Raw genomic sequence first — 27,527 nt, 5'->3', positions numbered from 1 at the left:
ATGATTCATAATCCTTTTTCATAAATTCTGCTTTTATTAATCTTTCTCGGATCTAATGAACTCATATATTTACAAAGGAAGAAATGCCCGTTCTTTCACCCACCAGGTCTTATGAAACGAACTGATTTACATCATTTGGTCTAGAATTTCTTTTTTTTTTTTTCTTCGAATAGCTTCATACACTGTTATGTTCATCATGTGACCGGCAATTCTTAGTCTCATATTAGCTATAATAATTTTCCAGGAACACTCACAGTATGTTTATGTTTATAAACAATTCTTACTTCCTGATTCACTAGATTTTTTCAAAAAATAATTATTTATTTTTCATTTTTAATTGTAATCTATTTAAATCGGCCTGTGTGCTTTAATATGTGCTACAGCGATCTACATTTCAATGTTTCAGATCTAAAAACATCATAAACATTAATAGGCGAATGCAGTATAATTAGTGGGGACTCGTGGCTTGAAATCGTTGAGGTGATGTAACTTTCGAAATATACATACACACTGTTAAGTACAGTGTATACGTGTTTGGATAAAATATCGAAATTATGATAAAAAAAATTAAACATGAAAAAATATTGTTTATTATCGATAAAATTATACTGTTTGGTATAATTTAAAATAATCAAAAATAAAACATGTTCTTCTTGTTTTGTTTAATGAAAACATATTGTTTATTTTCGATAAAATTGTACAGTTTGGTATAATTCAAAATGACTTAAAAATAAAATCTATTATCATAAACCCCAAATAATGTTCTAAAATAAAAACTATAACAAATGTTATGTCTTTAATTGTAATGTTCAAATATTTAAAGAGACAAACTAAACACGAGAAGCATTACGAACACTCTACTACTAGCGCGAACTGCATATAAAGAACAGTGGAACTGCGAGACCGACAGTGCCGCATTGCGCTAATAGCTCGCATTTCACTATGACGTGCATATGCTTGCGTATAGCAGTATGACAGTGTGGTCAACACAGTGCTGCTGGCGTCCTTCGCCTCCTAAGTGCTACAAGATGGATTTTTATTATTTTTTATACAAAATAAGAGAATTGTATAGGATTGTCGATGATAAAATTAAATATTTCAAGCAAATATAAATAAATTAATAAATATACTTATATATCGAGAAAAATGGCGGTGCTGCAGTTCCACAGTGGCTATACAGGAGCCGCCCCTGAGTATAATAAACACATAAAAGCTTACGAATAGATCAGAATTAAAAGTTATAGTTAGAAGACAAAGTAACATCAATCTCACTCTCAAACAAGAAAGGACATGAGAGTAAAAACAATAGTTTGTTCAAACAGTTCATATAATCTGACTGAAGAAGACCAAAAATGAATTTAGACAATCTTTTTTATTAAGAATTTCCAATTCCAAAGTGCATTGATATCTGTTCGAAAATCTGAAATGAAATTAAATGTTTCATCGTTCAGTCTTTGTTTTTTTTTCGTGCAATCAGTCAACAGAGAAAGAAACGGTTTATAAAAATTTCCACACTAGTATAACTTTGAATTTACTTAACCACGCTTGCATGCTTGTAGCTTGTACCCACGTGCCTGCTTGTCGTTTCGGTTTGCGTAAATTATTATTGCTTTCTTTCCAAGAAATTCAATGCTAAAATATCATTTCACTATTTTTTTAAATTAATAAAGCTTGAAACTTCCTCTAAGACACGGTAGTATATTTCATTGAATCGTTATCTGGTAGGTGGCGTAACTGTTTCTGCTGATGTTGGTATATGCAGTATATGATGAAATCTGTGTGCGTGCGTGTGTCTTGGTTTCTTGGAAAGTTCTCCGAGATAACCTTTGAGAGGTTAACAGACGTGGTTTATAATCGCGCATTGCTTGTTAGAACGCGCCATTTCTTTTGCAGTTAACAGTTTCTTAATAAGTACTACTACGAAAAGTATTTAAACGTTTTTAATTTCTAATTGTATTTACGGGAATTAAATGAAAATGCATTTCGCCCTGTTAATGGTATTTGTTACTTCGGCTTGTATTTTAGACAGATCGGTGAGTCAAGAATCAGGCGCAGCTAACCCAATGCAAATATTTTGCGGTAAGTTTTACATCATTACATATTACTGATATTTTAGAATTTTCAAAACGATAAAACTGTGGTATATTTTTAAACTGTTACTCCAGAGTAGCATATTTCTACACCTCGTTAGCACAACTTTGATTAATTTATATTTTTTTTCAATCGTTTGAACAATTTAGATATCGTTTTTGACAACACTGAAACAATGGTTTTAATGCACTGTTTCCATAATATTTCATGGATAAATTAAAAGTAATTTAATATAATCAACAGATTGTAAGAATCATCTATAATCGTTATTAAAATAATGGTAACACCAGGAACGGTGAAATTCTCAGAATGAGCGGTATCTATGATTTGTTTTCTCCTGACATCATTTAGTATCATATTCCTGAAATGCTTCTCGATTATTAATATACAAATTCGGAATTTAGGATCCTAACGTAACCCTTTTCACCCATTTCAATTTTTATTTCAATCAGATATCCTAATTAGTAAACTATTTTTTTTTAAAATTTCATTCGCATTAATGCTTTTTAAATTTTTTTTCATGTATATCAGGAGAGCTAAAAAGTTCTGATAAACTGCTAGAACAAAAATAGACCAATTTGTGAAACAAGGGAAAGACTTTTTTTTTTTCAGAGGGTTGCAAATGATGCAACAGCATCATTTGCAACGCTAAGACTTTCAAGTGCCGCCATCTCGTGTTACCTAAAGCTAACACAATATTTTTAATATTTGAAAATAATGTGGGTTCGACGATCGATTTTTCTGAGTTTACGGGACGAAAAACCTGAATTTCCAGGAGAAATATTCGCTTACCGTGCCAGAGATTGAATAACTCGGGAACCGGTCAAAAAATGCTTGGAAAAAGACTATAGGAAGATTCTAGTGGTTGATCTTTCTTCTAGCGGTTCAGAGCGGAGGAGTGTAATCCCCATTTCCAATGAGTTACACAGGAGCTTACACCCTCGTATATTTTACTATTTGTCTTAATCATATGTCTTAATCATATGATATGACGTTTATTCTAATTTATTTTATTTCCATTTCAGGTGCCATGAAATGGAAATAAAACTACCCGAAATGAATAATTTATTTTCTGATAAGAATAATGTCTTACATTGTATTTCAATATGCAGTACCAAATACTTTGCATCGAAGTCTTATCAATTTTAATTTCCTTCTGTTATATTAAAAATTAAAGGGTTTGAAGTTCTCTTCGTTCCTGTTGAAGGTAGTAGACAAAACTGTCGCTTTTCTCATAGTTCTTGATATTAGTCTCTCAATATCTTCTGTTTGCTTCGCTAATGTAACATCTTATAACGCTGAGGTAACGAGCCAAATCTTTACCTGATCATAAGAGGCCGAAAGAGCTGAATAAGAAACGCTTAGATTAGATAGAAAAATCTAATCTAAGAGTTTTATGCTGAATATAGAAAACTATAAAAGTTTGGCGAGTCCAAGCGTAAACCAACAAGTGGTACATGCTGGGGCAACTCGTAGTAAAGGTGGAGTAAGCTCCGATCTCTGTCCTTAGTATTTTCCCATAATGTACAACACATCTCCTAGGAGATGTATGCTGTTATATATTATGGGAGAAGGTCACTACGAGACCGATTTCGACCTTTTTTGAGGTCTCATCAGTGAGTAGGTAGACGTATATGTAAATACCAACGTTGCAATAATACAAAGATTATATCTTTACTGTACGAGTCGCCAAAAGGTGCGCTAATAAATTACTGATGAGACCTCAAAAAAGGTCAAAATCGCTCTGGGTAGTGACCTTCTCCCATAATGTATAACAGTATACATCTCCTAGGATATGTGTTTTACATTATGGGAAAATACTAAGGACAGAGATCGGAGCTTACTCCACCTTTACTACGAGTTGCCCCAGCATGTACCACTTGTTGCCTTACGCTTGGACTCGAAGACCTTTTATAATTTTCTATATTCGGCATGAAACTCTTAGATTAGATTTTCTATATATGAGTTTCTTATTCGGCTAAGAAATGATGTTGGATTCAATATCCACTTAATTTGAGTAAATGTTATAAGGCATAAATGCACTACAATTTTCAAGGTCAGTCAGTGCTACAAATGTTAGGCCTTTTGATACAAATTAATTTATTATTAATAATTATTAATTATCAAAATAAAAGGAGATAAAATAAATAATTTTCATCTCTTATTTATTTATATGCTTAAAATTTTTCACTGTACTTCTGTTTTAAATAAATATATCTCCTTAAGCGTATTTTACAACCGGACTAGCGAAAAAGTTTGCTTTTACAAGCGAACTTTAACCCCTTGTCTAGATTAGGAGAATCTTGTCATTTCTAAGTCTTTTGTTAAAATAAACAAGCTTTTTTATATACTTTATTATGCTAAACTGTATGAAATAAAAATATGATTCATACCTAAACGAAGATTTGAATATCAGAACGTAATATGGTGGCATTTTCTATTTCACAGTTAAAAAAGCTTTCACTCCAATTCTATATTCAAGAAATATTTTAATTTTAACAACAAAACTATCATTCGTAAATTTTTATCAAAGAAAAAGTATTAATTATTTATTACCAACTTATTTCTTTCACTGGTATAAAATAACCTGTTATACTACATATATTAATATTTTAAAATATGAATTTAGTTCCACCATTCATGTTATAATTGTATGACTGTATTACTCTCTTTAGGTCAGTCACATCTAGTAAAAGTAGATGTAACTCGAAAACCAACTGTTCATATAATTTTTTTTATTATTATTAAATAACAATTGCATATTTTCCTAAGCATGTTAATGGTTTCGCATCATCTGCTACTCAAACACTTCAAAAATCTCCAAAACACACAGAAATTCGCCTCAGCTGTCTGTTGTTGGCTGCAGAGAAAATATGTTACTTAATTGTTATTGATTTTTTTGTATGTGGTGTTGACGTTTCACTATGCTGTTTAAAGATTTTAAATTCATCATTTCAGGCAATGCTGAAGTTAGGAACGATCTTGCCAAGTGTTTCAAGCTCATGAGAGGTTCGGTAAGTAACTAAATAATAATCTAAAAAAAATTCTAAAATCCTTTTAATCTGTGTTACACTTTGTTCTATGAAAAATCATAAAATGTTAATTGATTTCGATGTTATGGCCAGCAATTCCGATCATATCGAAGTACTAGAAAAGATTCTCTTTTACTTCTCCCACATGTTGATGATTATCTTTTTTAACTAAGCGAAAAATATCTGTGATATTTAACTCTTCACTTCGTTCAGGTTTACTAGTAACAGATTCTGATCGATTTCATAACTATTGCATTTTCCCAACGACCAGTTGAACAGGATTAGAAGGATAAATTGGTGAAGTAGTACAATCTGTTCTAAATATAGATTGATAATTTTTGCTTTTAATATACCCGCTTGTCTTCAGCTCATTAGTTACATGATGTAGCGTGTTACATCATGTAACTGATGACAACAATTTTGGGAATAGGCAAGGACAGCATTACCAACTGGTTCGTTTTTTTGTTATACGTTGACCTTTTATAAAATTTCGGTTATGAACTTTAATTTTCAAATCAGATTAAGTTGGAAGCGTTGAAATCAATGTTCTTTCCACCATACTGTCTCTGAAAGTAGGAATTCTTATAGCAAGAAAGAAAATCTTGAATTTCCTGTTCCATTTATGTATTATAGGGAATTGATTCCTGCTTGATGAGGTTATGAATTTCATATGGGAATTCTCCAGGAGTTAGTTCAATTGCCTTATAAATTAAATAACTGAAAACAAAATCTCCTGCTCAGGAATAACGAATTTCGCAGAAGCATCGATTGCTCTTTAAACACCCGTATATGAAATGCTTCATTAGCGTTTCAAGAGGAAAGGGTGTATCATATTTCTAAGTAAATTTCTGAACGCTGTAATGTGACAGGAAGCGTTACTTCCTTTCTTAAAAATTGTCGTTTGTTGAATAGTAGGTGTTGATATAGTCTAAGATATATACTATCAAACTACAACAAAGGTCGACAACCTTTGCTCATAGGCTACTTATTTCTCACTGAGAAATATTTCCGATTATTCAGAAATTAATTCACGTTTATTTTTTTTTAAATATATAATAATAAGGATAGTCGTCTATTTCTGTTTTATATTAAAACTTATTTCATGATAAGCACGCATAAACACATCACAACCATTGCATGCTCAGCTTCTAGAAAACTAGGATTTCTCTTTCGCTCAAGATGTTACTTCATCTCTGAACTGTTACCCTTATACAAATCTGTCTAGCTATTGAATACTCTCTCATATTTGGAATATGGATCTAAGAACTGCTCAAAATTCTTGACTCAATGCATACGAGAGCAATTATCTTGATTAATGACCCAACTCTTTCCATCTTACTCTCCCAGAGACGTTTGTTCTCTGCAATTTGAGTATTCTATAAATATTACCATGGCAAACATTCATCTGAAATAGTGTCGATACTTCGACACTCAACACTAAGTCTGTTGGAACACATACAGCTGCCGCCCAACATATCTTCACAGTATATCTCCAAACCCACAAAACAATCTGAGGTATTGTGGAAGAGTCTTTCACTGATGTGTTTCCTAAAGAATAGGCATTATCATGGAAATTATTACGAGAGGAGAAAAATTTTGACTTTGTGTTCATCTGTTTCAGTCCCATCAAACATGTAGAAAGAAGTTTAGATGTATAAGGCTTTCGAGAAGGACAGAGATCTGCAAGTTGATTTGTGTCATGTAGACTTTTAAATCAAATGTTAACAAGATCCTCCATTCCCAATTCGCCATACATATACGGTACTAATATACTATAGGTTGATTAACCAACTTGTCGTGTATGGGCTCAACATAACAAAAAATGCCATGAAATTAAATGAACTCAGTGAGTTGGAGGGAAGATTAGATTTGCATAAGAAGGATGGCCTATACTTGAAAAACTGTAACTCGTATGATACCTAATAAAGAGAGTCAAGTAAACTAAATTATAATGGGAGGAACAGTGAGAATATGAGTATATGTAAGATAACGTTATATAATTGTGCTAATGGTAGGAATGGGAAATTTTCATGGAAATGATTATGAGAACAAAACGATTTCGTCTTTGTGTTCATGCGGTTCAGTCCCATCAAACATGTAGAACGAAGATTACATATATAAGGCTTTCGAGAAGGATAGAGATCTGCAAGTTCAACTGTGTCATGTAGATTGCAAAAATATTATACACAAAAAACATTTAGGTAGATTATTATGTCTATATACGAATGCTAGGAATATAAGAAACAGTTGTGTAGAGGTTGTAGCCTCGGGCAGTATATTGTACCCTCAGATTGTAGGTATTGCTAAATACTGGCTATCAGAATCAAAAATATCAACTGGTATCGAATGTGGAGGGGTAGAGTATTTCTAGGAAGGATATCAGGGTGTGTCCTGATACAGGCTTCTTAGCGCCTGTTATAAGTCCCAAGAGTTCGAAGTATAAATGGGGTATGAGTCAAATGGATGTGTAATCTTAAAGCAGGCCAGAAGAGTCATATCTGTTGTACGGAAGGCTAAGTCTGAAGACGAAAAGAAACTGGCTCTGCAAGCTAAAGATAACCCACGGGAATTCGCTCGATATGTTTCAAGTATGAAAGAATAACTCATCAGAATGCCGATGGTATGATTGTGGCAAATGCAGAAGGTGTTGTTCAACTAATGAGTGCCCATTTTGCTAAAAATTTTCACCTCGTGTATGAAACACTGAGTTCACTGCTACCTCTTCTGAAGAAACTCAGGTGTATAAAGTGGAGATATTAGAGCAGTTACACAAATATAAGAATTCAGCAATAAGTATTGATAGGATATATACACTTTATATTCTATCAATACCTATCAATTGAATATACATATACACTAACTTTCCGTATTGTTTACAGTTATTTCCTCTTTGTTTTACTGGTTATTTCTTTTGTAATGTGCACCTGAAGATGGCTGTTACAAGCTGAAACTAGTTGAGCTATTAAACTTTGTTTTAATTTTTTTCGGTTAATAGTCATTCAGTATTTTTTTATAAAAATAAAATGTCATCATCATCATCATCATCATCATACGTATCAAGGATTTAGGCCTAGTATGGCCTGTTCCGGCCTTAGAAGTCATCATTGAATCGTTTAAGAGGACGTCCTGGTTTTCTTTTTCCTAATGGCTTGTACTTTAAGGCTTCTTTTGGTAATCTTTCTGTTTTCATTCTTTGAACATGTTCCATCCATCTATGTTTATATTTTTTAATTTTTTCAATTACTGGTTCTTGGTTTAATTCTTTCATAATATCTTCGTTTCTTTTGTGATCAAATAGGGTATACTTTGCAGTTTTTCGCATAAACTTCATTTCTGCTGTTGTTAATCTTTGTTTGTCTTTTTGTTTTATTGTCCAGATTTCGCTTCCATACATTAAGACCGGTAGGGCTAATGTATTGTATACTTTTAGCCTGGTTTGTTTTTGAACTAGGTTTGGTTTAAATATAGAGTTAATTACACCTGTTATTCTTAAATATTTTGCAATTTTTATGTTTATATCTTTTTCATTTTCATAAGTGATCATACATCCTACGTAGTTAAATGAATTCACCTGTTCTAAGATCTTGTTATCTAATACTATTTTAGTTCTTGCTGGATCTTGTCCTTTAAAGGCCATAGTTTTTGATTTTTCCGTTGATATTATCATACCATAATCTTTGGATATCTCATTTAGATTTAAAATAACTTTCTCTAAGTTATCTTCAGAATTTGTAATTATAATTTGGTCGTCTGCAAAGAGAAGCGTGTTTAAGTTAACTGTAGGTGAAAGTTTAATTCCTTGATGTAAATTTTTACTCCATTTTATTATTATTTCATTTAAGTAGATATTAAAAAGAGTTGCTGAGAGGGGACATCCCCGTCGGACCCCTTGGTTTATCTCTCTTGTATATGATTACTCATGATTTAATCTTATTTGTATTTGATTATTTTCATATATACTTGTGACAGCTTTTAGGATATTATTTGGTATTTGTCTTTCTTTTAATATGTTAAATAATATGTTTCTTTTAACTTTGTCAAATGCTTTTTCAAAGTCAATAAATGCAATATGTGTTTCTAAATTATATTCTCTTCTTTTCTCTATTATTAATTTTAGGCAGAAGGCTGGGTCTATACATGATCGTCCTTTTCTAAATCCATTTTGTACCTCTAGAATAAAGTTTTCGGAATATTTCATTAGTTTGTTATTTAAGATTCTGCTGTATATTTTGTAACATGAATTTAGTATACTAATACCTCTATAGTTTTTAGGGTCATCTCTATTACCTTTCTTAAAGATAGGAATCACAATTGCTTTTTTCCATTCGATTGGGGGGATACCAGTTGAGTAAATTTTATTTAAAAAAAAAAAAAAATATATATATATATATATATATTATGTGTGTGTATGTGTTGTGTGTGTGTGTGTGTGTGTGTGTGTGTGTGTGTGTGTGTGTGTGTGTGTGTGTGTGTGTGTAATTTTTGAAATATGCCGAGAATGTCTACACATGTTATGTGGATTGGAGAAGGCATATGACCGAGTTCCTCGGGATAAGCATTGGAAAGTAATAGAGGAGTATGGAGTAGATGGCCAACTATTAGCTGCCATCAAGTCCCTGTATAAATGCCTGGAGTTCTGTGTCAGGATAAACACACACGAAGTCTGAATCTTTCACAGTCTCCTTTGGCCTCCGCCAAGGATGTGTTCTTTCACCCTTCCTTTTCATAATATTTAAGGACTGGATTGATCTTTACAGTCGAGGCAGTGAGTGTGTCAGAATTAGAGGATGTAGCATTGAACGTCTGCTTTTGCAGATGACCTAGTTCTGCTTATCTCTTCCACAGATGACCTCCAGCGAAACCTGAATAGGTTTGTAGCTGTTTATTCAGAAGCTGGAATGAAGATCAGTGCCACCAAAACTGAAGCATTTGTGGTTTCATGACAACCATCCCAGTGCACTCTACATATGAATGGAGTCCCTTTGATACAGGTGGAGAAGTTTAAATACCTTGGATCAATATTCACGAGCGATGGAAAGTAAGATAGATACTCGGATTGGCTCAGCAAGCGCAGGATTGCGGGAGTTTGGCGTTCGGTAGTATTGAAGCGGGAGTTACACTATAAGGCAAAGCTACATGTCTTCAATAGAGTCTATGTCCCTATCCTCACCTATGGTCATGAGAGTTGGGTAATGACTGAAAGAATGCGGACAAGAATCCAAGCGGCTGAAATGAGGTTCCTTCGAGGGGTGGGGGCTGATAAGACTCGAGAGAGAGCGATTCGGGAAACCCTGAATACTCAAACGTTACTTCTCCGATCGTCACCATTGGAAGTTCGTCTTGCAGTTGCTGCCCTCACAACCCATTCCAATTTAGGAAAGGTGAGCCTTGAGGATGTATATACATATATATATATATATATATATATACATATATATATACATATATATATATATATGTGTGTGTGTGTGTGTGTGTGTGTGTGTGTGAGAGAGAGAGAGAGAGAGAGAGAGAGAGAGAGAGAGAGGGAGAGAGAAAATATTATTCGAAAGATTTTCGAATTTAGAGAAATTTCTCCAGATTCTTGTCATATCAACAGCAGCCTAAGTTTCAATCTCTCTGACGCACACGTTGCCTGTGTTCAGTATTGGCGCACTCGTGACAGCGCGTAGTATATGTTTGTTTGAAACTCAAGCTCGATTTTGTTTTCAAACACGATACTGTCATTTTGTACTTGTTCTGTTATTACAATTTTAAGTCTCTGTAATTCTTTATATATTTCTTTGATTGTGATACCCGAAGATGTTGACCAATTCAACGAAACTACTGTAGTAGTAGTAGTAGTAGTAGCTTTTTAAATATATAATGTCATCTTTTTATATCTCGGTATTAGTCATTAAAGCTTGTTCATAATATTCCTACCGAGTAAAATGAATTCTGAAAATATATACAGGGTGATTATAAAATAACGTCAAGTTTTCAGAGCCCTCTAGCGAGTAATGTATTGGACGAAACACACCAATATTCGGTAGACGTATACAGTGGAATATGGGGATTCGATTTAACGAAAAAAAAGGATCAAAAGTCGCCAGCAGGGGAAATTTTGGCGCTGCCAAATATATTTTAGTAGGTGTGACTAATGAATGACTAAATGGCAAATGAGAGACAGCACACATCAATTTCATGACGTTTAATGTTAATTAGAAACGAGGTTCAATATGAACACCATTCTGATGTTCCAGGAACTGCATACGGTGCACCACATTTTCCGATATGTTGCAAATGCACGACTAATGATTCTTCTGTCAGAGAAATGTCGCAAAACACTCTGTACCTGAAGTCCGATGTGGGGTGATGCACCATCCTGCATGAAGATGGTCGAATCGAGACATCCTCTTTGCTGCAGTTGTGGAACCACAAAGTTCTGTAGCATATTGGCATACCTGTTAGCATTGACGGAACAGGTCACTGGCGATTTTGGCGATTTTCCTCGTAAAAGTATGGACTGATGATAAAAGATGCCGTAAAACCGCACCACACTGTGACTTTGGGCGAGTGGATAGGCATCTGCAGACACACGTGCGGATTAGTTGCAGCCCAAATGCGACAGTTGCGTGTGTTAATATCGCCGTTCAAATAAAATTGCGCTTCGTCACTTCATAAAATCTGCCACCTCCATGCATCAACCACTTCCATGCGCGCTAAGAATCTCAAAGGCCGCAATTCTTGAACATGACTGATTTTATAGGGGTAAAACTTCAACATCTGATGTAGGATTTTCCACACCGTTGTGTATGCGATATCAGTTTGCCGGGATATTGCTCGTGCACTGCTGGTACCCTACACATTCGTCATCTCCTGTTCTACAATAGCAGTTGCAACTTGTTCAACCTGTTGGTGATTGATTGATTGGTTTGCGTCCCCTGCCTAACTGTAATGCTAGAGTTCCAGTAGTTTCAAATTGCCGAATAAGTTTTCGTAAGTTTGTTATGCTAACTCCTTTTCGTAAATTCTTCATATGCCAAAATCACGAAGACAGCACTGGCATTATTGTTCCACTGATAATAGTTTGACTAACAAAGCACGCTCACGTAAGGTAAGAGGCATCGAAAAGCAGTTCGTTTACGAATGATAAGAAATCTCACAGGCTCTCCTTTTATTGCATGATCGCTCACAAGAAACGCGATAATGCAAATTAATGCCTTTTACTCGGTAAATAGCGTCAAAATGTCCCTTGTTGGCGACTATCGGTACTTTTTTTTTTTCGTTAAATCGATTCCCCCATGTTCCACTGTGTACGTCTACCGAATATTGCTGTGTTTCTTCCAATACATTACTCACTAGAGGGCTCTGAATTTATTTATTTGTATATATATATATTTATCTCCATTTATTTGGAGATGCAGCTCTGGAAAAGAATGACACTGATCTATTATTTTGATAGGAATGAGATCAGGAGCTCTGTGAGCTAACGCAAACTTTTAACACACGTTTTTGAAAAAGGTTGGATACATGCATATTTCCATGTTTTGGAATAGGTGTTGGTCGAGCTAAACAACTGCAGAGAAGAGACAGTGAAATTTTTATTTTTGAAGCCCAACTTCCGAGTGTTGTTGAGTAATCTTCATTCCCGCTTCGTAAAGGTGAGAATATTTTATGAAATTTGCTTTTGCGATCAGAAGAGTAAGGTAATTTTCTGAGCATGAGATAAAAGAATAGATTTTTCCGAGGTCAAAGGAACTGTCATAATTATAATGCCAGTTTATATGTTCAAGAAGATAAGAATGTTTTGGAAGGATGTGTGGGAGACAAAATATACATTTGTTATAGTCTGAGGTACGTAGAGTACAAGTTATTATGTGTAAATGGTGGAGGGAGATTATTAAGAAACGACTAAATAGATTGGCAGGATTATCTGGTACTCGAGTTAATCGACGTAGGATGTGCATCGACCAAGAACCTAAAAATAATCATTTATGAAGGTGTATTGCTCACCTCAAATTTCAAGAATATGTCATAGTAAACATAAACAGCCCTGTAGACCAGCACGAATGCGGACAAAATGAAAAGCACATAGAAATAGCTAGGTTAATCACGTGATTGGAATAACCAATCAATATCGCTTGCAATATCACATGCACCAAAACAATCATTATCGTAATTTGTTATTTTGTCATTATTTTCTGCAACATTGCAGGTGGGATGAAATTACTCTGTTGTCTGCTCTACATAGAAAAGGCGATGTTCAATTGAAATGGTATTTATAATTATCGCAACACTCACATGCGAGCAATTAATAATCCAAATGCAGTTATTGAATGAAGATATCAGCAACAATTTTCCATCAACGCATGGAAAGTTAACTATGGAGTCAGTTACTAGGACCTTCTGTTTAGCCCAAAATAAAAGGTGATAGTAATTATCACGGGTGAGTTCCAGCAGCTGGCAGAAGAACCCGTTCTGAATGTTGTGAAGTACGTGTATGCTGCATTTTTTCCTAATTATTATTTTCCATTTACCAAGTGAGTTATGATTAATTCTGCACCTTTACTGTTTATCAAAAGTGCAATTTTTTAGCGGCTGCCCAGCCAATGGCTCTATCTCGGAAATGCGAATTTTATTGCAATATATATATTTTTAATTTTATGGCACCGGCGTCCAATCATCCTGTATATAACTTACAGATGTCATTCATTTCCAGACTATATACCCACTTTGCTATTAGGTTTCATGCGTTTAGCTTCATTTTTCATTTTTTGAAATTATCCTAATTTCCTTTGTACCATGTAGTGCGGTTTAATATTTTGTAAACTGTTCCTCAGATGTTATATTTAACTAAGTATTTAAGATTAGTATTAAGTTAATGTTGCATTGGTATTTTATTTTATTTTTCTTTAGATTCGGGATATGTTGGACTTATGCATTCAGGAACACATTCCCAACAGTGAGGATCCAATGGTCGATTATGTGCGTACCATGTGCGATGAACAAGGAGTGCATGAACAAGTAAGGATGGTTTTGCGTTGATTGACTTGATATTTATATAAAACCAAATTTCGATTAATCGAGTGAACTGAAAATAACTGAGCAATGTAACCTGACAAAAGGAAATATTCTTCAAAGCTTCTAATAACCATTTTATCTCACATAACTATAATGATCTGTATACAGTTTTATTCATAAACAAATACAACAACGCATGCTTTAGTATGAAGGGAAAAGTAATATTTAATATTGAAATGTAATAGTTTTCGAATTATAGACATCCCTTTCTCCTCTCTTTATAAAGTGCCATCGATATACACTAACTGAACAAAAATATCTGGAACCTTGCTCACCACACTTCACACCCTAATAAGAAAACCACTAATATGGTGTAGGTCCGCTATTTTGCTGCTATAACAGAATTCAATCCTTTGCGACGTTTTTTTACTAGATTTTGATTATTTGATGCGGCAGTTCCCTTCCATTCTTTCAGAAGAACATTGGTGAAGTTTGAGATTGGTCACTAAGATCGATCTATGGGTTAGTTCACATTCGACTTTCTAATTCATTCGTAAGCTGTTCAGTGGGGTTGCACAGGATTCAGTGCAACCCTATGGAGTTCTTCAATATTCATCTCATCAAAGAATTTCTGTACAGACGTCGCTATAAACGAAATTTTTGTTACACATATATATATCCCGAACAGTCTCACATTATTTGGAAAAAAATGTCAAGAAATAAGTCAGGTGTTTGAAAAGATGGTAGCCTGTGAATCGTTCTCCTGAAAACCTAACTTTATGGATATTGCATCCCGGATATGGTAGCTATTCGTCTATCCCCCCCCCCAAAAAAAATATATATATATAAATATATGTATAAACATTAATTCAATAATTCGTTTTTCTTTAGGAGTATAAAAGACTAATTGTACAAGGTCTTCTGTGCTAGAAGAATTAATCATCATTTTCTCTCTACAACCAATGTTCATTCGTGTATACAACACCTTTTAATAATTAAGTAGGATGATGTGCACATATTTTCTTGTTTTAAATACAATGATTGTAATGATTTCTACTAAAAAACGTATTTGGAGGTACAACTATTTTATAGGAAGGTTAATATATAGGAAGGTGTGGATAACGTCCCTCTCTTTCCCTAGTCAGAGGAGGGGATACACAAATGGTTAGTGGTATATAATGAAGTTTTGGAGATATAAGTAAAATTACGTAACCCAGGTTTCAAAGAAAGAATAGAGAATAGACTTTGGTTTTAAATCATGCTGTATCATGAATGCTTAGGATTAGTTTTAGATAGGGGATGAATTTCATCATCTGGTGTGAAACCCCTGCCAATTGTATTAGAACCTTAATTGGCTATCTAAAATTTGTCATGTTTTTCTTTAGATCAGGAATTTCTAACTGTGTAAAAATAAATGCATATAATAAAAAATCTAAAAAGATCACTTTACGTGCCACAGGACTGTTATGGTATAAGTTAGATACCGTTTTGAGTTTAGAGTATATAAAATCTTTCCGCGTTTTTCTTTTTTTTCCTTTTCAAATCATGAATATGGATTCCATGAAAATGCTGGTAGTTATTTATAAAAGTCGAGATATGAGCGAGAAACAGCCGAAACTGGTGATAAATATCTTGCGTTTATCACACTAGCATTTATTTATTATTTAATTATTTGTGGCATTTATCGCCGCACACTAGGTTTGCCGTGTTGCATTCTATTTGTATTTAATTGGAATGTAGATTTTTTTTTTTAATGTTTTGTATTCCAACCTGGTCTCTGATCCTTCCCTGGGTATGAAGATCCATCAGTCCACCTCTCTGAATAATATAGAGAAATATTTACTTTATATATATATATATATATATATATATATATATATATTTTTTTTTTTTTTTTTTTTTTTTTTTTAATGTTGGGGGGATAGATGGACTGGGTCCTTGACTCTTTATCCCGTCATCAGATTGAGAAAATCTATGGATGGGGTATTATTATTGAGCTATATCAGCTGTGATCATAACAGCAGGGTAATAGCAATAGCCGAGCCTCAGTTAAAACTTCATTGGCTACAGCACTGTCATCCATTACCCTCTGGGCACCCATAGTCGCCTCGTACGACATGCATAGGCTGCAGTGGAACTATTCTTATCCAGGCTACCACCCGGGGAAATATATATATATATTTCCCCGTGTGGGGAAATTATATATAATATAATATAATATAATATAATATAATATAATATAATATAATATAATATTTTTATATACATACATATAGGGTGTACTAATGAAATTGCAATTTCGTAGTGTTCATAACTTCCCATGATTGTGCAAAACCACACACACACACACACACACACACACATATACATGTGTGTGTGTGTGTGTGTGTGTGTGTGTGTGTGTGTGTGTGTGTGTGTGGTGTTGTGTATACATATAATAGATAATAATAAGTGCATAATTAATAATAAATATATTATTAATATATTCATAATCGCAAAAATATACAAGAGATGATTATTTTCATATAATTGCAGATTGACCTGTGCGCAAAAGATAAATATGAAAAACTTGTAAGTATATCCATTTCTTAAGAACAATGAAATTTTCTATTTAAGTTCAAATATGTGTCCATTCTTTGAGAATAATGCCTTAAAACATACACTAGATTTGTTTGCACATAATTTCTGATGATCTATAATTTTGTGTACTGATGACATGATTCGTAATATATCCAAATGTTTTCCACACACACACACACACACACACACACACACACACACACACACACACACACACACACACACACACACACACACACACACACACACACACACACACACACACACACGGGGGAACACGTACACACATTTTTGCTAGCAGTAAAAATGTGTAAATATGTAAAGCGAATAAAAATAAATATTTATTCGCTTCACAATAAACATCGGTATTGATAAAATAATAAATTTCAGTTGCTTAAAAATGATAAGAGAGAAACATGTATTACAGCCTTTTAGAAAAGAAACTGAAAAGAAAGAAGGAAGCACTTACTTGGCATGGAATTGGTATATAAAAGGTGAAGAATGCAATCTTAGAGATATAGATTGATTATTGTTATTTCTACAGCTCGTTTTTAACCTAATTTGTTAATTAAACAATGTGATACAGAACCGTAGCAATATATAATCATTATGACAGTGCGAGTGGAGATCTGCAGATTGTTTCTTGTCTATGATAGGTAATATTTCTTGTAACTAGTTCAATTTAAAAGTAATAGGCGCACCTATTGGAGAGAGGAAATATTTTTGCATTAGGTATGATACACACACACACACACACACTCACACACACATGGTGTGTGTGTGTGTGTGTGTGTGTGTGCGCGCGTGCATCGATTGGTCAGTTGTTACCGACTATGCGGTTTGGTTCGATTGAAAGACTTAAGTTCTCATCTAGGATTCTAAGTTCCTTCTCCTGCCTCATACGAACCTAATATGGTTAATTCTCTCCAGGAAATTCGTTAGAAAGAGAACTTGCAATACTCTTAAATAGTACATAATGCAGATAACACTGACTGCCTTAGCATAAGCATTAGTCAGGCAACTTCTGAGTCTCAATCGTCTATAATAGTCAAATAACTTCGTATTGTGCAACCTAACTAATGTTCTCGAAGTGGGTTATTCCAATCTTCACAGAGCATTATGGTTAAGTTGTGAGTATTCGCAAAACAACCAAACTTGGTGTATTTGTCACTTCTGTGTGATGAGAAATCGGAGTTTCTGGGTTGAAAAAAAAATTCTTGCCCCTCTGTATGAGACCGACTAACACAACTTCATAATTAATAAGTCGTTTTATAATCTCTTCTATAACAGACAGATTCCTGTCTGTTACAGAAGATTTATATTTCTAGAAAGGGATGGTATAGATCGCAGAACGATCTATATCATCCCTTTCTATGTATCTAATTCCCTTCTGAATCAATCTTGTTTTCTCTTTCTGTACCTTCTGTAACTCTATATTGTTATACCTGAGAGCGCTAGAAATTTGTTTTCGTTAACAAATTTCTAGTGCTCTAGTGGTCCGTCGTGGATTATGAAATAGTAGTACTTCCAGTAGATCCTTATCTAATACAAATCCTCTCCTAATTAAATTATAGTCGTGGCTTTTTATGCGCTCCTTATCTTATCTACCATTTAACTCCCCGCTCACAGGATGCATTTTATTTGGAAACAGTGCATTGTACGTTAAAGATCAGGCAGCACTCATTGAATATAAATAACAAGCATGTTTATTAAATACTAAAACCGAATACACAATTCATGCAATAGGGAGATTGCTTCTTGTATCTTTAATTTAAGCTTTGCTCTATATCACAAACTTCTACAGCAAACTCCCACAAATAATGTAACATATCTCACAAAATCACTGCAACAAAATTTATAACTCCTATTTTAAGCAAACCATTTTAGAACAGAATCTCTATAGTAATTTTCTGCAGTTATGCAACATAAATCTTTAGAATTGCTTACAATTATCAATTAAACTTTTAGCCCAATTACTTCTTAGGAATTTGCTATGCTTTGGTCTATACACCTAATAATTCCAACCATAAATTCGCAGTAATTACTTTCAGACTATATCTTTCTTAGCACTATAAACTTAGTAGTCCCTTTAAGATAGTTCTCTTACATCACATACGAAATAACAAATAACAAATAACTCAGACGAGTTATTTATCCCTTTAGTGATCCTCTTCAATGTTCGTCTCCGAGCCCTTAGTTTCCTTTTCCGTCTCGGGTTTTGGATTTTTTTTTTCTTAGAGGTTCGCAGAGCACCAGCGTCTCATTCAGAATGGTTCACAGGATCTGGAACTCGATTTCCCGGCATCTTGGAGCTCGGGCGAAGGGATCCTACGGTCTGAGCATATGCAGATTTGTCTGATCGGCAAAGCATTGGGTCCGACTCGGATACATCCTCTGTGGCTAATCACCTTCTGGTAGCCATCATTTTTGATCTGGACGACTTGCGGTGGATCGACCTCCTTCTCATCTTTTTCTCCTTCTGACTTCCGTGTGTCCTAGCCGAAAAAATGTCGATTTCGCTGGTTGAAGATCCATGCCTTATATTTATCCTTCCACGGAACCCTGGGTTAAGAATTGATACCCCCACAAACACTTCGTCGTGATTCTCTTGATCAGTGGCGGCCGGTGAAATTTTAAGTGGGGGGTTCTGCCTATGCAAAATAAAAAAAAAATTCTTTTTTTCCTAATTAGTAACCAATTTATTAATAAATAAATCTGTAGATTTATTTATTAACAAAAATCCACTTTTCGACGTTTCGACCTTTATATCAAGGTCATCTTCTGGAGCATATGCGCTATATACAGAAAACAAGCTACACTACAATCTACATGGTTTGTTAAAGATACTGACCAACCGTTATAACAATTATTGGCCTGACCTCTGGCGAAAAAATCCCCCAATCGCTAACTTCCTTATGGAAACTGCTGAACAAAGCGCTCTTGATTCCGCCACTCTAAAACCTACACTGTGGCTTTGATACGTTGACGATGTGTTCGTTATCTGGCCGCATGGGCGACGAACGCTAAACACATTCCTTAGCCACCTGAATAAACAACATGCAAACAACAAACAATTTACCATCGAACTTGAAATTCAGAACTCCCCTGTTCCTAGATACACTGGTCACATGTCTTCCTTCAGGCAGTCTATCCTTCACGGTCTACCGCAAACCGACACACACACAGGAACTAAAAATCATCAGCGACACATACATAAATAATGGCTATAACAAAAATACTATCAATAAAATACCTCATAAAACATCAACAAAAAGAAATCTAGACTACAGTAAAGCCATCCCATACATTAAAGGATTATCGGAAAAAATCAACAGAATCCTACACTGTTATAGCCACAATGCCACCTCTAAACCACCTACTAAACTTAAAAACATATTCATCTCCTCTAAGGATCCTCTCTTCCCATTAGCGCATCCTGGAGTTTATTGCATCCACTGCACCTGTAACTTACCATACATTAGTGAAACAGGACGTTCAATCCCTATTCGTAAGAAAGAACACATAAGACACATTATAACCATTTTGGTGAAGCAGGCCTCTCAGATCACGCTCTCAACACCTTACACCAAATCGACTGAAAAAGTACCCGCTCTTTACACCATACAAAAATCTGGTATGAAAGAAAATTTAAGATATATATATATATATATATATATATATATATACTTGTTGTTTCTCCCAATGTAATTTGAATGTAATAATAGGACTCTAGCGTTGATGTATAATTTTATTTTTATTTTTTATTTTAATTATTTTTTTCGCCAATTGTTGCAACAGTTGGTCAGCAACTTTAACAAACCATGTAGATTGCAGTGCAGCTTGTTTTCTGTATATAGTGCATATGCTCCAGAAGATGACCTAGATATAAAGGTCGAAACGTCGAAAGTGGATTTTAGTTTATATTAAACTAAAGTTTTACTCAAACACGGTAGTTGTCTTTAATCCGTTTTCTGTGGAACTATGTTTGATTCACGCCACTTTTATCACTGACCTTGAAGGTGGTCTTAGACTGAGCTTGTAAACAAAGGAGTTGTCTTACACTTCAACTAGAGCACTAACATCAAATAACATTCCGGTGGCATAGGCTTTGCCCTTAGCTTTAACATATAGAGATCTTTTTGTTTATACAAGTAAGCAAGCTAATTCCCTTTGGGCTCTATACATAGACTTTAGCATTATATTTACAGTAACAAACAAAATTCTTTTTGTAAGCTTTCTAGATGTGACCTCTGTAAAATCAATGCAAAGGGCATTGAAAATTTTCGCTGCATCGAATTTCACACTATCATGGAGTTAATTTAAGTTGCTAATAAAATACCGTACTCAAACTGGATAACTATTGGAGAGTAGACCTCTAGTCCTTCCCCATTAAGGGAAGGACTAGAAGTCTACTAAAGGAAACGGATTTTCGTACCGGCTCAGCAAATATCTGGGATGACAATGGCCATTTTACAAGCACAGGTCCAGTCGTGAAAATTTTGTTATACACTGCAAATTAAAATATCTTAATGAAAAGAGAAAAAGATTACCTAACGTTACCAAAATAACTTCTTTCCAAAAAGAAATATAAGTTCACTGGTCATAAATATATCCATTGCTTAAGAATAATAATTAAGGATAAGGAGATATAGGATGCTGATGTGATAATGGATTGAGATTTGTGGGTTTAGGCTTACCTATTTATGCTACTTTAATGATAAGGCGTATTTTAATATAAATATTAGTACCGCAGTCTTTTATGTTGCATCTTAATATTGTTTCTGAAATTCCATGATAAAAATTACGTTAATTCCATTCTTTTATTATAAGATTACTTCGTTTTAAAAATAACCATTCACTATTTTAAATAAAATCTTTGTTGATATTTCAGGATCCTGCAGTGAGACAAGAAGTACCTCAACCGGCATTAATAGTAAGTGATTATCACCTAATTAAACAATTTGTACACCTTTATCTCTGGTTTTCTTAAACAGAGAGTTAAGAAATAAACGGAATTTAAAGATACACAAATCCTTAACCAGGCCAATTTTTTCCAACTTTTTAGCAGAATGTTACGCTAACACTTTATGCAATATAATCTGTCTCTTTTTATTTAACACTTTAGTGCTGAATAAAATTGTTTAACGGTTTAGTGGTAAAACGATTCAATTTAGTTAATTAAATAATATTAGGAAAATAATATATAACAAAATTGTCAGTTTTCTTCTTATTTCTACGTAAGTTATTCCTCCCTAAAATAATACAAATTGCTTGTTAGTCAGTACTAAAACAGAATGACTATTATGAAGCTGCTTAATAAATTTCTTCATTAATTAATTCTATCTCCTATTGAGATTTAAAATATGCTTATATTTATTTATCATCAATCATTTTGAATAGCAATTTTTAAAAATGATCTTCAACTCAGGAGACTCTAGAATGCATTTAAAGATTATTGCCCCTTTCGTGGGAATTTACTAAGAATTATTTTTCTTTATTTCTTTATTTTAGATTTCAGAGAGTTATATTCAATAATTCGTTACTTATTTATTGATGTATAAATTGGCACTTAAATGTTATTTATTGTGAATATATTTCGAAATTGAAAATCGAAAAAAATATGAATTTTTTTCTAAATTTAAAAAAAATATATAAAACTGTCTCAAGGAAAGAGAAAAAAGTCATTTCTCTGTCTGTCTGTCTGTCTCTCTTTTCTATTTATTTCTCTTAATGTACGTTTATTTGCTTGGCTGTTTCTTTCTTCTTAACATGATATTCATCTATTTAAATGTGTTGAAATGTATTTCATTTATTCGCATTTTATATCCTTAGTTTTATTTTATTTTTTTCAGAATTGCACCAATTCCCTGCTCTATGGCCATTCTCCAGGATATAATACACAGTGAAATGAATTCAAGTGAAGGAATCAAGAGCATATGGACATTCTATATATGCATCAAAAGCCTCGATGCAGATTTTATTTGTGCCTCTCTTTCTAAACTTTTAACAGTGTCAATGAAATTATAATAAAAATGGTTGCATTAATAATATATTCACAGGACACTTATTTTATAGGAATTACTGGCTTTTTTCCTATGTTTCAATATCTAATATCCACTTTTGCGAGTATTCAAGATTGTTCTAATTATGAATACTAACTTCTCAATAAGTTGGTTTCAGTGTGAAAGGTGAAATATCCCAATTAAATTTATTTAACAATAACTAGAGAATTTCAATTTGATCACCTTGGTCATCAAAGAAATAATCACTAACATTCGTAAATAAAAGGAAGTAAAGAAATTTCTGAACAGACTTATTTATTTCAGCAAAATTAGAAGAAAAAACATAATGTTGGCAAAAAAGGAAAATAAATAGCAAAAAAGGGCAGAGAAGATTGCGTTTCAGGAAATCTAGCATAATTTATAAACACACACGCACACACAGAAATAACCCCTTTACAATTGGGCATGTTATCATTATAAGAAATCTATAATGACAATTATCTTTTGTTAATGGTAATTAACAAAAATATAATATTCTTCAAAGATATAACATTATAGAAGATTTATAATAAACATGAAAAGAGATGAAGAAAAACTGTGAAAAAGTAAATATACACAAAATCAGATATTTTCAAATTTAATGAACAAAATCTGTAATGATGGTAAAATATCTGACGCGAACAATGCAGCTATATTTCTGACAGCTGAGAAGAATAAAATATGATCTATAAAATATTCAAAATGATTTAAATTTAATCAACTAACATTGCCCGTGCACAGATGGACTAAATTGAGAACCGGTCAAATAAATGCTTAGAAAAAGTTTCTCTCGTCGACGAATATAATCGAACAAACACAGGCTATTTTTCTGGCGACTCAGCGTTGAGGATTACAATCGCCATTTCTACTGAGCTACCCGGCCTCAACTGCTTACTCAATTTCCAAAAGGAACTAAATCAGCCTTGCATTTTCTCTATAAGGCATTAACTGAGTATTTTAAAAAAAAGCATATATATTTTTTACTATATATATATTATTATATATATATATATATATATATATATATATATACTATATATATATATATATATATATATATATAATGATCGGCTTTTACTCGGTTGTTGTGAAACATTTTAAAAACATAGATTTAATGACTGAAAACCGAGATAACTTATAAAGATTTTAATAAGAATAATACAACTAGTTTCGGCTTATAACAGCCTTCCTCAGGTATTCTTAAAGGACAAGGATAGTAATAAACATTGAAGTATCTAAACAAACTGGAAATTACAGGTAAAAATTGCCACACATAATTGATACATAAAAAACGTTGTATTTTTTCAAATTGTTCTAACAGGCGTGCCATTGTTTATTGCGAGTATGCGTGCAGACTCACGTGAACGCCAATATTGAATAACTGCAGCATGGCTATCTGGGATGTTATAACTCAAATTGTTGTTTAAGTGGACAGGGTTCAGCAGGATTTCCCTTGATTCTACAATTTTCATCTCAAACTCATCATCACAGTGAAAGACATTTTCTGATCTATCCCAGCAAACGGAGTGGCTTTGTTGATCATCATTAGGATTATTTGAAAAAAGAACATGATTGGATAACGCAGTTGCATGAGATCTTGTGTAAGAGATGTTTCTCTTATACTCTTCTATACATTGTTCAATAGATTTGTTAGTTTGTCCGAAATAAGGGATATTGCAATCGCACCATAATTTATATACACCTGGATATTTTAGGTTGTGATTAGCAGGTTTTGGATGACTGATTAGAGAACGGATTTTAGGAAGTATGGTGAAGAACGTCCTGATATTATATTTATAAGGACTTTAGCTAATTTTTAGAGACTGTGCTAATGTATGGAATGGAGATGCTACCTTTAAAATTAATAGTTTCTGTTGTACACTGCCTAGGAGGATCCAGAAGAAATTTCTTAATCTTTTTTTCAGAGTATCCATTTTGTTTAAAGATAAGAGTGAGGTGATTTATTTCTTTTTGTAGTTCATCTTGTTCATTCAAGAGAGAGTTTGCTCTGTGTCCTAAGGTAGATATAGTTCCAAGTTTTTATGGTGGAAAATAATGAGAAAGATTATGCAGACATCTATTAGCATGAGTAGGTTTTCTGAACATAGAGATTTTTAATCTTTCAGAGCTTCGTCAGAGCTTCAGAGCATGACATCCAGGAAAGCTAAGGAGTTATTATTTTCTAGATCAGCAGTAAATTTTATATTAGGATGTTGGATGTTGAGATGATGAAGAAAATCTGTGAGAGATGTGTGCCCGTGATTCCAAATAATTTCTTTGTCATCCCAGAACACTAACCTATGGAAATTCATCAAGAATCACGCAGTGTGAATGGTGCAAATATCATGATGGTTAGAAGATGCTTTAGAAGAATGAAAACGGGAGAATGTACTTCAAACGATCAGCCAGGAGCATCACATAGCATTGAAGATAACAGCTGATGAGGAGGAAAGGATTTGACACAACACTCGTGCGGTGCGCATAGTTAGGATATATTATTTTTTATTACTTAGTCTTTCCATATTATTATCTAACCGTGATTCTCAACAATGGTCAATACTCCCATAATTTTAAAAGAACCCTTACACAGAAAAAGAACTGAATTCATCAAAAGCATCTTGGTCTTTTCGACTTGGGAATATCGTAGCTGCTTTCTATCCAACAAACTTGCTTCCAATCCCAAAATATTGTATTTCGAAGTTTTCAGGTGGCAGATTAAAGACGTCGGCTCCATGAAACCCTCATATGATTTAACTCTTGCCCCTTTTCAAGATATTATTATCAATATACCATAGATTTGTAATATGACATGGACTGGGTTCATATTAAAAACAATCATATTCTATTAAGAGCCTAGGGTGCCCACTCGACTAAATCCTTTCAATGGAACGACCTGATGAGGATCCCGTATACGACGCTAAGAAACTTTATCGGGATTTCTCTATTGAAGTTGAGTTAGTAGGTTTCATAATGAAATGGTCTTATTAAACAAGATTATTTATCCCTCAAAGTGGCCAGGAGACGACATAAAGTATACATTTAGTCGGACGGTTGTTCTAAACGTATAGGTTATCAATGTCAATCTGGGCAGGTTCTGGAGGTTATAGACTTATCAACTCCTGGGATCGTTATTATATTCTTACACTACATTCATAAAAGACCATACTCAACTCAATTTTTCATAAAATATGATGAACAGTATGTAACCGAAAATTATTAATGACTTTCCTTTAATATCTTATATATAAAACTGGACTGAACTTGCTTATCTCAAATCTCTTTGATTTTAATACAGCAGCAGAATTGGGTGATATTTCAGCTAGCTTTTGTAGAAGGGGATATTTTTATGATATTTTACTTACTTGAATACATTTTCTCTCTCAGTTATTGACACTCTGCCCCTCTACTTTTCCTAGAAAAAAAATCGAAATTATTTTTGTGTCATTTTCGCCATGAAAAACCGAGTTCAAAATATATCCAGTGGAACAGCAACACATCAGTATCGATAAGCTGAGAATCCCCCCCCCTCTCTCTCTCTCTCTCTTTCTCTTCCGTTCTATGTCTCTGTGTACTCCAGAATGAAGGGAGATTTTCACACCACTGAATGGAAATATTCTGGATCCTATTCGGAATCTATACATTTAATACAATTTATTGTGAAGATATTGTGCATTGCCTTTAGGCCGCTATATTTGGTGACCGTTTTCCCTTCCATTTGATGCATATGCATCCAACTACTAACATCTTTATAGACGTGCTTAATAAACTATGTATTACGAAAACCGATATTCAGTTTCATTTCAACACTTACAATTTTAATATATTATTATTTAAATCAAGATGTATGCAAATGATGCACTACTTATATCCAAAAGAAATGGCCATCAATAAAGCTTTCCACCTGGCATTACTTTTCTCTTCCATTCTTACATAAATGACCAAGTCTAATTCCTCTTGCCATAATTGTAACACAACACACATCCCCTCTTTCTTGTGATTTTCAGTAAAAATGAAGACAGAAGAACAATAATAATGTACAATAAACTAGAAAGTCTTCCAGTACAGATGAGGTCTATCCTGTTATAATCAAACCTGGTACTCAAAGCTATCTCCTTTCTGTATGCATTTGTACTCAGCTGGCATATATCACAATGAATGCGAAGCAAGATATCCAACGTATTCCAAAAAAAGAGATAACTTGCATTATGGGCAAATCACATTATGGGCAAATATCAAGAATAGTGATCGGAGCTTACTCCACTTCTACCACGAGTTGCCCCAGCTTGCACTACCCTTTGGGATCAGTGCTGCAGTTTCCAGGTATTTGCTTACGCTTGGAATCGCCGAACTTTATGTAGTTTCTACTATATTCGGCATGAAACTCTTTGAGTTTCTTATTCGGCTAAGAAACTATATGGGATGTAATATCCCTTAACTTAAACAAGATAACTCTGCTACCATCCGAACAATAGCCATTTTTTCAATCCACTCCAAAATAATAAAGTCATCAACAGTCGACTTCACCATTTCCTATAGGCTAACAAGTTATTGAGTTAATGATCATAATCATAAATTCCGATATCCATGACTAGTGCCTTACCCTACATCACCCAACGTTATATACGTGACATGACAATGCTTAAAAATCATGCGAAATTCCTCCTGATGATTCAAGCGCATTGTTTCTTAAAATGCACCGAAAGCGTACTACATAAATTGCTATTCTTTGATTTAACTTCCACCTACTGCAACAACCGGGTAGGAATCTTTCTCTTAAGTC

General features: G+C 33.7%; 1 protein-coding gene across 1 annotated transcript; it reads left to right on the top strand.

The window, feature by feature from the left end:
* Window positions 1-1,811: 1,811 nt before the first annotated feature.
* Window positions 1,812-22,758, top strand: LOC150099591 (uncharacterized). The gene is made up of 6 exons (XM_090404124.1): window positions 1,812-2,079; window positions 5,050-5,105; window positions 14,022-14,129; window positions 16,662-16,697; window positions 21,598-21,639; window positions 22,559-22,758. The coding sequence occupies exons 1-6, from the start codon at window positions 1,971-1,973 to the stop codon at window positions 22,610-22,612; spliced, it is 405 nt and encodes a 134-aa protein (XP_090260250.1). The 5' UTR covers window positions 1,812-1,970; the 3' UTR covers window positions 22,613-22,758.
* Window positions 22,759-27,527: the final 4,769 nt, after the last annotated feature.

The sequence above is a fragment of the Typopeltis vanoorti genome, chromosome 14, assembly GCF_054136105.1.
Source record: "Typopeltis vanoorti isolate ZY-2024b chromosome 14, IOZ_Tvanoo_1.0, whole genome shotgun sequence".
NCBI lineage: Eukaryota > Metazoa > Arthropoda > Arachnida > Uropygi > Thelyphonidae > Typopeltis > Typopeltis vanoorti.
The sequence above is the reverse complement of the archived record's forward strand: the minus strand, read 5'-3'. Positions and strand labels throughout refer to the sequence as shown.